Source organism: Typopeltis vanoorti, chromosome 16 (genome assembly GCF_054136105.1).
Source record: "Typopeltis vanoorti isolate ZY-2024b chromosome 16, IOZ_Tvanoo_1.0, whole genome shotgun sequence".
NCBI classification, from domain to species: Eukaryota; Metazoa; Arthropoda; class Arachnida; order Uropygi; family Thelyphonidae; genus Typopeltis; species Typopeltis vanoorti.
Window position 1 is genome coordinate 19,718,282 of NC_143564.1, and position 17,090 is coordinate 19,735,371.

The following is a 17,090-nucleotide window of genomic DNA, read 5'->3' on the forward strand; positions in this document are numbered from 1 at the left end:
CTCAGTAGGGAGATTTCTTTGTAATTCTCATATTTAATTTTTTTCCCCATTTTTTGTTTATAGATTAATAACATGAGAGGTCTACTGAAATCATCATCTGGAATTCAATCTTCTGAACAGGTTTCTGAATTATGCCATGAAGTCTCTGCATAACTTTTATACTTCCATATCCTGTCCAAATACAGGGTGTTTCACTCGCAGGAGGCCTCGAGTTATCATTTATTACAGGCATAATATACAAGATAGGCAAATGTGATTGTGGTAGTACATACCACGAGAGATGTCTAATGTATCGCATCACAACAAATGCTGTAAGTGGCCGAGTCCTTCCTGCAGGTGCCTGGCAACCTGGTGCTCCATGTTTCCGAATGTCTCAATTAGCTGAGTGTAGCTGATATTGTCAATTGCAGCAGTGATGTTCACTTTCAATTGCTGGTGTGTGTATGGTTTATTGGAATAGAAGACCTTTCCTTTCAACATGTCTCACAAGAAGAAGTTCGGGGGACTGAGATCTGAAGACCTTGGTGGCTATGTTCCTTTGGGGATTATGCGATCTTCAAAGAAGCTGGTTACAACTGACAGACCTTTTGGATGTGTGACAGGTCACCCTGTCTTGCTGGAAGTAGCCACATTGTAACTCAATGTTGTCCAACTGATTAACAAATGTGTTGATTATTTCACAGTACATGTCTATGTTCACTGTCATTTCAAAGAATATGGGCCCTATGACACATGAGCATGACATGATGCACCACACTCCAATATTGAGGTCATGCAGCAGATGTTCATGAATTGCATGTGCATTCGCTTTGGGTTACAAGTGCGTATTCTGTGAATTGACATACCCAGACAGGTGGAACCATGCTTCATCTGAGAAAAATGTTATGTTCAGGATGTCATCGTTTTCAACCACAAAGGTCTGAAACCAATTGCAGTAGTTTTTTTATTTTTGTTATTTTGTGACACCTCCAAGGAGTCCAAAGTCTCATTGAGGGAGGGCACCAACTCTACAATTCTCCATGTCCACCACATAATCCACTAACTACACCTAACCACTACTACCATCATCTACACCAGTGCCATCCTGTCCACCACTACTAGTATTTTTTGTCTGTAAATTGCTGTAAAATTCTCAAGGACGATTTATCTAAATGTGGGATGAAAATCCCAAGTTTCTGAGAGGAAAAACCCTGCTATTGCACCTTCAATTGAAAAGGCTCATATTAGGATTCCTCCAGTCATGGTGAGAATCAAGCTTAGGCCTTTTCCAATTTGAAGGGCACAATATACAGTCATTCTTCCACTTGCTCTATAGAGGTGCTATTGGGAGAATCTTTTTTGACACCCTTTTTGAGAAATCAATATGGTCAATAGGTTAATAATATGGTTAATAGTTATAAACAGTTTATAATTCACAGCAAAACACCAAAACACAAAAAGATGTAGCAATGCCATAAATAAATTGGTTTTACGAATACTGTGCATCAAACGATTCATAGCAGTGTCATATAAATGGCACTGGTCATAATTGAAAATTGTCATCATGCAGGGTATTAATTGTATCTGATGTAATCTTCGTACTCTTTTGTAAAGGTATTTAAATATCTTTACATGACTTAATTAAAATTGGAATAAAGGTTATGTACAAATATCATTATATTAATAAAATTGTTAGTCATAACAATATATTCTTCTTTCTCGTGGATAGGCTTAGACGTTGGTTATGCATTTTTACTAAATAGCTTAAGGAAATTACAACTTATACTAGGATATACATTAAAATAAATTTTAATACACTTCCAATATTTTGGCAAGCACAACAAACCGTAAATGAGGACGAAGCAGGAAGCTATTCTTTCTCCTAAAAGTCCTGATGGTGCCCCCTAGCAGGAAATGTTGGTATTCTTGGGCGATTGGGCAGAAGGTCTTCTGATGTAGGTTTCCCAAATTTGGGGCAGTCTCATGCAACCAAATTTGTTGAGGTTTGGATTGTTTCTTAGGGCTGAGGCTGATTCCATGAAAAGCATTTCGTATTTGAATTTACGATGGTGTATTATCGTCGCTTTTTTCCACTGTATTCTATGGCAGGTATCCAGCGCATGGTCTGCAAGACCAGAGCTGTACTGGTGAAACCAGTACCTGTTTTAAGTTCCTGTGAAAACAGCAACGTGATGTTGCCGAAATATTGGAAGTGTATTAAAATTTATTTTAATGTATAGCCTAGTATACGTTGTAATTTCCTTATGCTATTTCGTAATTTAGTAAAAAAACGATATATTCTGTTGTAATAAAAATATAGCGACAGCATTTGTAGTTTTGCTATTGATGAATCATTAACAAGGGCATTAAGTCTAACTGGGCCTCATGGTTTAAGGTCACTGGTGGAAAACATTTTCCATTCAGCAGCAACAACAAGAATTGGAAATATGTCCATACATTCCTATCATTGGAATTAAAATACTTGTAGAAGTTATACCTGACTATAGTGATTTCCTTCATGTAATGCAAATCAGAGAATATGAAACATGCAAAGAGAATTGATGAGGCCAGGGACTTGGGAGTGTTGGTGGATAGGGAGATGAAGTTTAGAGGGCACATTGCAAAAGTAGCTAAATCAGCTCATCAACTCACTTGGTTGTTGAAAAATACCTTACGAGCAGAGACAAGCAAGTTATTGTACCTCTGTACCGAGCCTTGATAAGACCTCATCTTGACTACTGTGCCCAGATTTGGTCACCTCGGTTCCTTCTTGATGGGGAGGAGGTGGAGAGGATCCAGAGGCGAGTGACTAAGATGATAGCAGGTCTATGGAATGAACCATATGAGAAAAGGTTGAAGATTTGTGGGTTGCAGAAACTGGTTGATAGGCAGAAAAGGGGAGATATGATTGAGATATTCAAATTGCTAAAAGAATTCTATAAGATTAATTCAGAGGATAATTTTGAGATCAGGACTGGTGGTGAGAGAACTAGGGGACACCTATGGAAGCTGGGCAAGAGTGTTGTTAGCAGTGGTGTTAGAGCTGGGTTCTTTACTTTTAGAGTGGTAAATGAGTGGAATAAGCTGCCAGAGTCTGTTGTGGGTGCTATGACAGTGAGCGAGTTCAAGGCAAGGTATGATAGATACTGTGAGAATGTCGTATAGTTGTGTGGACATGATGTTTAGGATCTCCCTCGATGAGTCTAAGGACTCCCTGGAGTAGCCCGAAAATAATAATAATAATAATGCGCACACGCACACACACACAGAGAGAGAGAGAGACATAAAAAAGGTGGGGGAGAAAGAAAAAGAAAAGGGGAAGTTGTAAATGTTTCCCTTTAAGGAAAAAAAAATTATAAGGACTGAATAATGTGTTTGTGGATTCCTTATTATGCAAGTTCCTATCAAGAAGTTAATATATTTTTGTCATTTCCATTTTTTCTTTTTTGATTGAAAATTAGATAAAAAGTTATTCTCTGTGTTTGTGGAATTGACAACTGTCAAGTAAAAGTACAGGAACATTCCAAAATAGTTGCATTCTATTTCATTACTGGATAGTTGAAGTTTATGAGATAAACTATTCATACTTTTGATGCCTGCTTTAAACAGAAATTGAATATACATGCAGTAAGGCACTTACTAAAGATATCTGTGTAAACAATAATTTCTTGTGTAATCAAAAGCAAATCTGTTGTTGCTGGTTCCCATTAGAGAACTTCCATTAAACAAAATACATGATTAATGCGGAAGACATGTCTTCACTTTACAGAACAAGATTTGCCAATTTTCTGTTGTCTGAGTCTGACTAAAATATGTCAACTTCTGCCTTGAAGATATTTTGTATTTAATGTCAGAAAATATTTGACCCAATAAGATTATGAATGTGTGTGAGTACAAGGGTCATCATTTTTTTTTAAATATACAATCTTATTCTATATGTTATGTTCACACGTATACCCCCCCCCCCCCCGACACACTTTATTAAATTGTATAAAAAAAAAAGAAACTTTGTTCTCATATACGTGGGTGGTATGAAAAGTGTTCGGCCTCGACCATAAATGGCAAGATTCCCCCCCCCCCTCTAAGTTGGTACAACTGTCATAAGCATCCATATGAAATTGCAAGTCATTCTATCAAGTAGTTTTTTTTTTATGCATCTGTCAGAAGCCAAAGTGCTGTCTCTATCCCTTGAAATGGATAGCGTGGTTATAAAATTCAAATTCTTTGTAAAAGAAGGTTTAATAGCAAAAGAAATTCATTCAAAGTTCATAAAAATTATGGACACTCTTCTCCTTCATTTTCGACAATTAAGAAATGGGCTGCCAAGTTTAAACGACCCCATACCAGCCTTGAATATAATCCACGTAAAGGATGTCCAAAAAGTGTAACAACACCAAAAATCACTGATCAGTGCATGATATGGTATTGGATGACCAGCGAATCAAAGTGCGTAAAATTGTTGAGATATAGGCATTTCAAAAGAACATGCAGAATATATTTTGAATAAAGAATTGAAATGAAAATGCTTCACGCAAGATGGGTGCCGCACAGATCAAAAACGCACCCGCATGAAAATCTCTGAACAGTGCTTGGAGTATTTTAACAAGAATAAAATTGATTTTGTGCGTCGATTTATTACTATGAATGAGACTTGGATTCACCGGTACACACCAGAATCCAAACAGCAGCCAAAACAGTGGACAGAAGCCGGTTGTTCAGCGCCAAAGATGACAAGGTCATAGCATCGGTGTTTTGGGATGCTAAAGGCATTTTGTTTATTAATTATCTAGAAAAGGGTAAAACAATAACCAGGGAATATTATTCCGATCTTTAACCAGAGTATACGAAAAAATTCATGAGAAAAGACGCGGTTTGCAGAAGAAAAAAAAAAAAATCACCTTTCATCAGGACAATGCACCTGTCCACAAAGGTAAAAGGGATCTGCACTACGAATTGTTGGAACATCCACCCATCCTCCCCAGATTTGGCTCCCTCTGACTTCTATCTCTTCACAAAACTAAAAATCTTTCTCGCTGGTCAGCATTTTTGTTCAAATCAAGAGGTGATTGCAGCTGTAGAGGGATATTTTGCAGATCTTACTGAGAACCATTACAGGGACGGGATAATGGTGCTGGAGCATCGCTGGAATAAATGTATTAGTCTTAAGGGAGATTATGTTGAAAAATAAAAATAATTCTGAAATTATAAATTTGTTTTTTTTTGTTAGGCCGAGAACTTTTCAGACCACCCACGTATGTACCATAGTCAAATACCACACATATAGTGGAAAGAACCTGTAAAAGTAGCGGAAAAGATTAGATGGCTTAATCAATTACAGGACAAATGTTGCAAATATTAACAATTAGAGCAAGTCCTCATGATTATGAATATAGAAGTTAAATGCTAAAATGCTTTACTTCTGAAATAAGCTGATTAGCCAGTTAGTCCAAAGTAAGACAAATGAGAGGAGCAAGTTACCTGATGAACACTACAGAAGGATAAAGAGATAATTTGTCCATGGTGATAGTAGGTAGAAGGATAAAGATTTTTGAAATGGTTTGAACATGGTAAGTAGATCATATTTGCAAAGAATTTTGCAATTGTTCACTGGTTCACTATTAAGAGTCAAGAGTAAAGCAGAGCATAATGATTCATGTCACCTTTTAAATGATGTTTTGCTGTTCCATAGTAAATATTCTCTCCCTCTATGCAGATGTCCTATAACCAACAACAAAATATAAGAGCCAATGAATCTTATTTTTCTATTTGTACTAAACTATTATTCATGTTTTCAGTATAGTTTCAATGTTCATAATTAAGTACATATGACTAGAGCTCAAGAAGTAATATATATCATCAATTTCACATAAATAGACAATTACAAAATAACAAACAGCATAGGCTTAATGGGGTGTAATGTGTATGATAATGATAAACATGATACTAATTACCTTCACCTCTGAGCTGCTTTTCAACTTCTACACCTTGTTGCTCCAGTTCTTTTTGTTGTACCTCAACCTCTTCTAATCGTCGCTGAATTTCTTGGGCTGTACGTAACCTTTTCATTTTTTGTTGTCTTTGAACTTTTTGAACAACTCGTTGGGTTCTTTTTTCTTTGTCCACAGGGACATTCTGTAACATTTAATGTATTTTCTAACATTATAGAATATATAGCTGTGTAAACTGTATTATAAATTTTTAATAAACAAATTTTTTAAGCAAAAAAGGTTTGGAAAATGTGACATTTTGTGATGAGGAATTTCACTAAAATAATTTGAAATCACAGAAGTAATAACATTTCACAGCAAGTGGAATGTCAAAGAAAACAGCACTAGCACAAAATCTATTTAAGATGTAGTATGATAGAAACTGGTAGACAAAGTATTATACTTTTGCAGTATTTTAAATATTCTTTGCAAATATAATCTCCATGCCACTTTCAAATCCCACAACCAGTCGGCAACCTTCATTCTCCAAAGGATCAGTGCTTCTTTTGCACATTCTGCAGTGTATGAAATTTCTTGTGCTTGCAACTTTTAACCTACCATAGACAGACTAGTAGATTTGTTAACATCCATCATCTGTATGGCAAGTCAAGACTGGAAGAGTATGCTCTGGATATTCCATCATCATCACGAACCATGGGCTCACTGCCTGTTGGTGTCCAATGTCTCCTTCACTATCTTCTTCCACCTTTCTTTGTCCAGTGCACAGTGTCACAGTTTCTGTACAACCATTCCACACCAGTCCTTTATATCATCCATCCATTCTCTGTAAGGTCTACCTCTTCTGTTTAAACCATCCAAAATACCAAACATAAATGTCTTTATCTTCCAGTCCTCACTCATTCTACAGATGTGTTCAAATAATTGCAGCTTCCATTTTATAATCTTCTGCATTAGATTCTCTTTTGGTTGCATCTTCCGATAGAGCTCTTCATTTATGATTTTCTGTACCCATCCTATTCTTAGAGTCTTCCTGTAACAAGTTCTTTCAAATGCCAAAATTCTTTTTCTTGATTCCCTATTTATTACTCATGTTTCAGATCCATACGGTACACTGCTAAAGATGCATGTTTCCAGTACTTTTAGTTTTGTTTGCAAAGCGATCACTTTACTTTTCCAGATGTAATCCATGGCCTTCAGATTTGTTCTTCCCTTTGCAATCCTGATCTTTATTTCTTTTTTACAGTCCAAATCATTCGTCATTTTACTTCCCAAATATGTGAATTGTTCTACATTTTCTATATCGATTCCATCCACTTGTATCTTTTGTTTCATGTTCTTCTCACCAAATACCATTGCCTTTGTTTTTTTCCAAGTTCATAACAAGTCCAAATCTCTTCCCTTCCTCATTTAACAGTTTCAGTGTTTTTTTTTTTTTTTTTTTTTTTTTTTTTTGAAGTTCTCTTTCATCTTCTTCAGTAATAACCATGTCATCTGCAAATCTCAGACTGTTAATTCTCATTCCGTGTACAGATATTCCTTTTGCATCTTCCTTCAGTTTGTCCATTGCTCTTTCTAAATGTGCAATGAAAATGCTTGGTGTTGGGTCCCCCTGTCTAGTACCTCTGCTTGTTCTAAACCATTTCCCCAAATCATCACCTATTCTAACTGCCGCAACTGCATTCTGATAAACATATTTTAATATAGCTATTAGTTTTTTTATCAATTCCATAGGATTCCAGAACTGCTAATGTCACTTTCTGGGTCAATACTGTCAAATGCTTTCTGAAAATCAACAAAGCAAGTATATATGTTTTTTTTTTCTCCTAGCTTTCTCTGCTATTAACCTCATTGTCAAATCTGTTGAATTGTAGTTCTATCCTTCCTAAATCCTGCTTGCTCATCTGCAAAGTATGCTTCCAATTGTGTTCTCGATCTTTCTGTCAATATCATCATCATCACTTTATCAAGTTGACTTGTCAAGGCAATTGTTCTATAATTTTTACATTCTAGCTTATTTCCTTTCTTGTATAATGTCACTAATATTGATTTCACCCACTCCTCTGGCAATTTCCCTTCTTTCCATACCATCTTACATAGTTGGTGCATTTCTGTAAGCATACTTTCACCACCATATTTAATCATTTCTCCAGTGATGTTATCGTTACCAGGACTCTTGTTGTGTTTAAGCCATCCTATTGCTTTTTCTACTTCTCCTCTTAAAATGTCCATATCATGCTCATTACCTGGTGGTGATATCTGCTTCAATTCTTTAGTCAGTTTCCCAACGCTATCTAAATCTAGTTTTTCTTCATATAACTCACTACAGTATCTTGTCCACTGCTGTACAATATCCCATCACACAAGATTAAATGGAAGAAAAGTGCTGCAAAGAAGTCACTATAAGTTTGAAAGACTATTTTTAGAATCAGTACCAGCTATGAAACTCTCCTTCTAACCTTAACAAATATATGCATTAATTTGCCAACAACCTAGAAGAATAAAATTGAAATTCTAAAATGTCATTCTAAAATCACATTTAGCCTGACTTCTCTCAATTTACTTCTTTATCAAGCTTCTAGAGGGGTGCCTTAACAGGATATTAGTTCCTTTCTCATTATAATCTGAAATATTTCTACAACAATCTAATTGAGTGCAGTATGGTTTATCACAGCTGTAATTTGTGCTTTGAAGATGCTAGTTAGAAATCAAGTAAAATATTATAAGTTAATGAAATTATTTATTAATTTTCTTCTGTTGTGGTTTATAGCATGAAAAACTTATGAATAACCACCAAAATCTAAGCCAATCTATTTGTACATTCAATATTATTTAGTACATATAGGAATGAAATAATCACAGAATGGAGAATAAAAAACAAAGAATGAATCCAGAGTATTTAATCCTCATCTCATCCACAGTATTAAATGTACAGTAGGTTTGCAACCATTTGTAGTTAGGATTCATAAACAACTGGTGAAACCGAAGAAATCCTGCAAAAAATTATCTAGAAATTATATTTAATAATAAAACAATATAATGTGTCAATCTGCCAAGAAAGACACTTTGGCGTTTAAAGGATAAGTATCTATTTGGTATAAGTTAAAAATCACAAAACAATTGAAGTCGATCATTTTAATTATTTCAAGTTGAGCTTCTGAGAGATAAATATCTTAAGCGGCATGTGGCTGAAGCAACCAGATGCTTTAATGTTTTGAATATAGTGATAACTTCACAAGATGTAGTTGTTAATGAGGTGTTGACACTGCTGCCAATTGGTGAGAGTGATCATGAGGGGTACTTGTTTGGGAAGTAGTGAAACAAGAAAAGGTTACTGCCAAAAATGGATATATGTGGAGCAGGTGATTACAGGAAGCTCTATAGTCGGTTAGCATCAGTACTTTGGGTAGATGAGCTGAGCAGAAAAGATGTTGACAGTGCATGAAAATTTACAAGGCAGTATCTGACACAAGCAATGTATAACTGCATACCAAGGGTTAAGCAAGTAAATAGAGTAGGAGTGAATTAGATGAACAGTGAAATCAAGCACACTGTGTTAGAAAAGAAAATGCTATGGAGGAGGTGCAAGACAGGTGGTGGAGATTGAATCCATGAAGAGTATAAAATGCAGGTTAGGAAAGTGATGAGTATAAAATCTCTCGTGATAAGTACATTATCATGTTCGTTTTACATGTTTTTTCTAGGGAGATTGCACTTAAAGAAATGTCATTTGTCTGTACTAATTTTTGTACTTGAAATAACTTAACCGAGCCTTTGTTAAAATAATGTGGTGCACGACATCAGTATTTATCACTGTTAACCCATGTACATATATGGTAATTTCAAAGGACATGAAAAGTATGATGTCACAGATGACCATATATGGAAGTTTTGAGAGACTCGTTCATGTGCACAATGGAAGTCTGGGTCTTTATAAGCCGAATTGTCAAGAAGGACTTTGTCTTAGGTTTCTCTACCTGGATCCACTGCGATGAGAAATATTGTGTCGATTGTCAGAACATCTTGTTAGCAAAGAGCTGCACATTGCTGCCATTTTAAGGGTCCTAGAATAATCAATGACTTGAAAAAAGAAGAACTCTGGCAGGAGGTCATGAATGAGACAACAGAAGGAAAGAAAAAAAGAGCACTTTCATGTGGACACAAGATTCATGTAAAAGATAGTGCTGAATGAGAATTGTAAGTACTTATACATGTGATATTCCTGAGCAAGAATGTACATCTAACGTGTCTGCTTATGGGTACAATAAGATTGTATAAATTAATATTGAAATAAGCTCACGCAAGGTGTGTCTTAATTTAAACTGTGTATAAGTAATTATCGTAAGAAGAAGAGTACTGTACTGGAAAATGTAATTTAATATTGAATTAAGATTGCATAAGGCATGCCTTATTTTCAGTTTGTGTATGTATGGCTGGCAGGATATTCTAGATTGCGATTTAACTTTAAGGGAAATACCAAAACTAAGTCTAAATCAGGACGAATGCAATTGTGTATGTATGTATATAAATATATGTGTGTGTGTTAATGTGGATCACACTGTGTAAATATTCTTTAATACGATTTAATTAAATGGTTTGTGAATAGCATATTCGATTGATTCTGCCAATGTACTATCCCAAAAATTTCGCACATGCATTAGATTAAATTTAAGTGATCAATAATCAAGCCACAACTAATTAAAGGTAAAGATTAACATAAGCAGAAATACAAAGAATATCTGCTATATCTTTAAGTTGAAAAATCTTATAATCACGCACTCAAATACATAAGATATAGTAGAAATGAATAACTGGCGGCAGTTGATAGTTAACTGTTCACGACAATTCATGGTTTAAGTAAAGAACAAAAAGACAAAGTAGAATAGCAGAAATGCATAAAACCAAGTAACAAATAATACTGCTCATGAAAAAATATTGAAAAGATGATATGATTATTTACATAAACTATTGAAGTGTGACGACAGCTTGGACCAACAAAATTTAGAGGTGAACTGTCACAATGATAACAGAGAGTGAATATCTTACACTTGAAGTAGAAAGAGCCATCTTAAGATCAAAAACAGGGAAAAAAAAGCAGGAATTAAAAATATCCCATTGGAAATACTTAAAGCAGGGGAAGAACCTATTGTTAGTGCAATTCACAAAATTTGCCAGTAAGTGCCAATAACAAAGATGGTTTCAGGACTGTACAATATTAGTTATGAGGATCAGCTGAGGGAATGTGGACTGCAGAGTTTCGTGCATAGAAGAAGGAAAGGTGATATGATTGAGACTTTTAAACTGTTGAGAGGTGGTTACAGGGTTGACACTGGAGTGTTCTTTTGCTTGGTTGAACAACGGGTGATGACAAGGGGCCATCCCTGGAAGTAACGAAAGGAAACTGTAAGCAAGAGGGTGAGGAGTGGTTTCTTTGCATGGAGGGTGGTTGAACCATGGAATGCATTGCCTGATAAGAGTGGTGAGAGCGAGAACGGTCAACGAGTTTAAGAAGTGGTATGATAGAATTGTGTTTCCTAGGAGGGACCTCCCACGATGAGTCTTGATAGACTTTGTGCTTTCTAGGCAGGACCTCCCGCGATGAGTCTTTTGACTCCACGGAGTCCTGAATAATAATAATAAGTGTGAAAGACCGAGATCTGGCCAAAAGATTGGCACATAGTTATTTTTATTCCCTTTCCAAAAAAAGGGAAAGAGCAAAAAGTTCGATTTTAGGATGATTAGTCTCATCAGTCACCCAAGTGAAATATTTTTAGACATCTTACTCTCATGTATTGAAGCAAAAATGGAATCCAATTTTTTTAGACTATTATTATTATTACGGGTATCTCCATGGAGTCAGTAGACTCATCACGGGAGACCCAAACTAGCAAAACAATATCTGTCATATCTCTTCTTGAATTCATTTACAGACGAAGAGCTCACAACTAAGTCAGGCAATGAATTCCACTCATTCACCACCCTCCAGGGAAAAAACCTTGTTCTGACACCTTTGTTAACCACACTCTTCTTTAATTTCCAGAGATGACCTCTTGTTCTTCCATCACTATCACACAGCTGAAACATTTCCCCTGCATCAATCCTATAAAAACCTTTTAGTAATTTGAATGTTTCTATCATATACCCTCTTCTTCGCCTATCAACCAATCTCTGCAATCCACAAGCTCTCAATCTATCAACGTAGGGAGCATTTTTTACATCACTCACCAACTTGGTCACTCTTCTCTGAATCCTCTCCACAGCCTCCTCATCTCCAAGGAATCCAGGTGACCAGACCTGAGCACAATAATCCAAATGTGGAAGTATCAATGCTTTATAAAGGGGAATAATAACCTCTTTATCTCTGGATGTCAGTGTGTTCCTCAACAACCAAGTAATCCTATGTGCAATCTTGGACACCTTAGCAATGTGTCCTCTGAACTTCATCTCCCTATCTACCAATACCCCTAAGTCCCTAGCCTCATCAATCTCTTGGAGTACCTTTCCATCGATGTAGTACACAGCTGGTAATCTTTTAATCCCAAAATGCATGACTTTACACTTTTCCACATTGAACTGACATCCATTTTCTTTTGCCCATTTTACCAGCTTATTTAAATCCTCCTGCAAACTTTAAACATCAGCTTGATTTTTTATTGCACTACACAACTTTGCATCATCAGCAAACAACTGAATATCTCCCTTTAAGCCGTTTCCTATATCATTTATATACAAATTAAACAACATTGGCCTAAGTACAGAGCCCTGAGGCACACCACTGGTCACCTGCCTCATTCTGGACTCGGCTCCTCCATACACTACCTTATGGTATCTCTCCCTGAGCCATTCTCCTATCCATATCACCAATTTAATATCCATTCCCATCTGCTCCAATTTGCGTAACAGTGTTCTATGGGGTATCCTGTCAAAAGCCTTAGCAAAATCCAGAAGTACCACTGTGTAGCCAGTTCCTTTGTCCAACTCAGATGTTATTCTATTATGAATAGTTAATAGATTGCTAAGGCAGGATCTACCTTTAACAAAACCATGTTGGCCTCTATAGAGTATCATATCCTGATCCACCCATTCTTGAATTTTGTCTTTAACCAACTTTTCCAATACTTTAACCACTACTCCTGAGATGGTGATTGGTCTGTAATTTAATACCGCAGTTTTAGAGCCACCCTTATGCAAAGGAACCACTTTGCCTAACTTCCACTCCCTAGGGACCATACCAGAGTTCAAACTTAAATTAAATATCCAAGTAAGAAGGGTTGACAATTCATTTGCACATTCACGCAACACCCGAGCTGATATTCCATCTAAGCCTACAGCAGTGTTTGCATTTAAGTTTTGCAATATATTTAATACCTCTGATTCTTTAGCTTCAATTCTCACATTAGGTATTGCTACAGGTATAGAGATATCCTCACTTGGGTGATAGACTTTTGAAAAGTGATCACTCAGTAACTCGACTATTACATCTGATTTTGTCACCTCAATACCATCAGCACCCACTAAGGTTATCCTTCGAAGTCATTCTTCCTCTTACTTGCCACATAGCGGAAGAACTCTTTAGGATTACCCTTGATCTCTTTGGCTAAGGTCTTCTCATAATCTGATTTAGCTTTTCTTACTATGCTGGTAACCTTCCTAGCTTGAGCCTTGTACTGCTCATGGGTGTCCTGAATGCCTTTCTCCTTGTAAATTCTCCATAACATTTTCTTTTTTTGCAGTTCAAGCTTGATACTACTGCTCATCCATCTAATGCCTGCCTTGTTTGACCTCCTGACCATGGGGACACAATCTGATATTGCTTTCCTCAGATACCCGCTGATTTTATCCCAAGCACTGCTAACATCTTTCCCTTGCAATATGTTCTGCCATGGGATGGCTGCAAGCTCACTCCGAAGCTTGTTATAATTGCCTAACCTGTAGTTCCGTACATACCTCTTCTTAATAGAAAAATCCACAGATTTTGCAACCTCCCAAGTCAATACCACATGATCGCTTTCACCAACTGGAGGTAACGAGGACACCTTACTTATGCATATAACCTCTGAACCAATAACCAGGTCCAACACTCTCACACCACGTGTCCCTTCAGTTATGTGCTGTTTCAAGTAATTATCTCGTAGAAGATGTATGAACTCCATTTCCTTTTTGCTACGTGATGTGATATTTCCTCCTTCCAATTGATATCACCATAATTAAAATCCCCCATAATAATCACTAAGCCTTCACTCATTGCACTAAGTTGCTGATGCATGAATTCAATATCTCCCCCCGTACTCCCTGGCCTATAGCAGCATCCAACTGTATGTTTGGTTGCGTTGGTCACTATTTCGCACCAGACTGCCTCAAATGAACTCTCATTCACATGTCTATCATCATGATATACTACTTTCTTTGGCTGCAACACATCAGCTATCATCAACAGTACTCCTCCTCCTGTTCTATCTTCTCTATCCTCCCTGAAAATACTGTACCCATCACATTCAATTCCAGTGACCACATCTTCTGCTGACAGACAAGTTTCACTAATGCCTACAACTTTTGGTGAGATTTCACTGACTAATGCCAAAAATTCTTCTCTCTTATTTCGAATGCTTCTAGCATTGGTATACAAAAATTGCAGATTCCCTCTAGATCTTGTACCGGCTTTAGAACTGATATATAAGTCACTAACTACCGTAGTCCTATGCCGATTTTTATCCCCTCTCTTCTGCAATTTATTCTGCCTATAAGGATCAATAAATACACAATCAATGCTAAAGTTTCTCTCTCTTACACTCAACCTTTTCAATATTAGTTTCCCTGCCCAATAACTTCAATCTGTTCAGAAAACAATAACTTCTTCAATCGCTTATGTCCTTCCATGTTAAGATGCAGTCCATCTCTAGCATACAACTACCTTTTTCCTTCAAACACACTCCAAACATCAACAAACTCCAGACCTCTTTTTTTGCACATTCTTGCAATCATATCATTCATTATCATTGCTCGTCGACTTAACTCGTAATTGTCAAAACGAGGCAGCACACACACTATCCTCCCATTGACACTTTTCCTCTTCACAATATCTAATAATGTTCTTAAATCTTTTCCTACCCGATTTATACTACCTCTCAGGTCATTCATACCCACCATAACTATCATCTTGTCTGTTTCATGCCCTCTCTTTATCGCTAAAGCCACTCTTTCTATTGTCCCATCAGCCCAGCACTCCTCATGCATACCACTCTCCATACCCTTAATCATAGAATCACCATATATTTTACCACTCTTAACTTCATTCAAGTCCACACTCATGGACTCATTCTCTACACTATTCAGCATGACTCTCCTAGCTTCATTACTCAACTCTCTATTACTTACCCCCCCACTCTCACTACATCTCATTTCTTCTAGGCCACTTGTGGTTTTATTATGTTGACTCCCAATCACTCCCATACTATTTATTACTGAATCATTCAAAGACTCACCCATATGTAATCCTGTTCTAGTTACTTCAGCTAAAGTAATCTCTATAGTCCTAATTTATCTGTTTGACACATTAAACTCAGCTTTAACTTCCAGTATCTCCTTACCGATCACTTCCACTTCCTCATGAAGAAGATGAAGGTCATTTTTCATTTTCATAAACTCCCGCCGAAGTTCTTCCGCTACGGTCCCGATGTCAGCTTCCATTCCTAAACGCTCCAGCCTATCCCGACACTTCTCACATACATCGACATTTTCGTTCTACTCATTTTGCCAGACCGACCACAGATCCTTCACATTTTTCGGCGCATACATGTAGCAGTTTCCGCAACGCATCCATTGCGAAAAATCTAACGCTGAGCCAGCCTTTCGTGTAGTAGTAGAAGTCCTGCGCGCCGCTGACGTACGTTTCTTGTTGGACGCCATCTTTACACGTTGATATAGAGAAACAAACGGCAGTGAAAACACAATATATACAACACAGTTCTAAACAATAATACCACTGAAGGACACTTGTTTCTAACCGATGCACAATTGCAGCACAATTTGTGACAAAAAGCCACACTATATTTAACTTTAAAAACACGTTTTCTAGACTAGCTAAACACGACTTCCAGGCTTAATTTAGAAAAAACAGGAGTAGAACTGACCATATATTTACGCTCCGTATCATTGGAGAAAAATAACATTTTTAAGTAATGTGCCACAACTTTAATGACCTACAGAAAGCCTTTGATTCCATTTGGCATGATGCCCTTTAGAAAATTCTGCAACATTATGGAATCTATTCCAATAGATAGCAAAATAATATGACTGAGTGAATCCTGTACTCATCTTCTGAAATGATGGTTGAAATCAAGGGAACTAAGCACTTCTGCAGACACACAATGGAAAAACAATGGAAAATTGCATCCTTCGATTGGAAAAGACCTAAGTTTGATTCTCATCATGATGAGAAGAATCTTTATATGGACTTTTTCAATTAAAGGTGAATTAGCCAATCTCATGTGCAGGTAGCAGGGTTTTTCCCTCCCAGAAACTCAGGTCTTTCATCCTTGCATACAGGCAAATCAGCCATGAGAACACAAGCATTTACAGACAAAAAATATTGTTATTGGTGGGCAGAAGATGGCAGTATAAATTAAAGATCCCAAGAAATTATATACTTGGTTTAATCCTTTATCCAAGTGTAAGCAAACAAAGTTTGTGCCTGAAGTATCTTCAGGACTGGGGCAACTAGCGGCAAAGGTGATATGACTACACATCACTGTATCCCAGATGGCAGTAGTGTCATGGAAAATTAAGTGGTAGGGGAGGCCCTCCTGCGATGAATCCTTGTAGATGTCACATTGTAATAATAGTAACTATAGCACTCCATTCCAATGGAATGTTGAGTGAGACAAGATTAAATTATCACCAATTTATTTAACTGCTTAATCTGATATGTTGTAAATGATGCCCTGGAGAACTATGATATTAGAATGACAGTAGGAGGAAGAAGAATTAACCATCCAAAGTTTGCAGATGATATTGATCTCCGAGTAGAAAACAAAATCAGATCTTCAGGAAATCACGACAAAATTAGCTTATACTCTTAAAAAAAAAAATAGCTTAATCATAAACACCCAAAAATCAAAAACAATGACAAATATCTATGCTTTTGACCAAGAAGGAAGTGCTGTAGCA

At 36.7% G+C, this 17,090-nt stretch overlaps 1 protein-coding gene across 1 annotated transcript in view; it reads right to left on the reverse strand.

The window, feature by feature from the left end:
* Window positions 1-17,090, reverse strand: part of Mical (Molecule interacting with CasL) — a 538,428-nt gene that overhangs the window by 39,486 nt on the left and 481,852 nt on the right. Inside the window, exons 24-25 of the mRNA XM_090406620.1 lie at window positions 5,931-6,111; window positions 1,063-1,068 (exon numbers count right to left, since the gene is read on the reverse strand). Coding sequence (XP_090262746.1) covers window positions 1,063-1,068; window positions 5,931-6,111 — 187 coding nt within the window. The remainder of the gene's footprint in view (window positions 1-1,062; window positions 1,069-5,930; window positions 6,112-17,090) is intronic.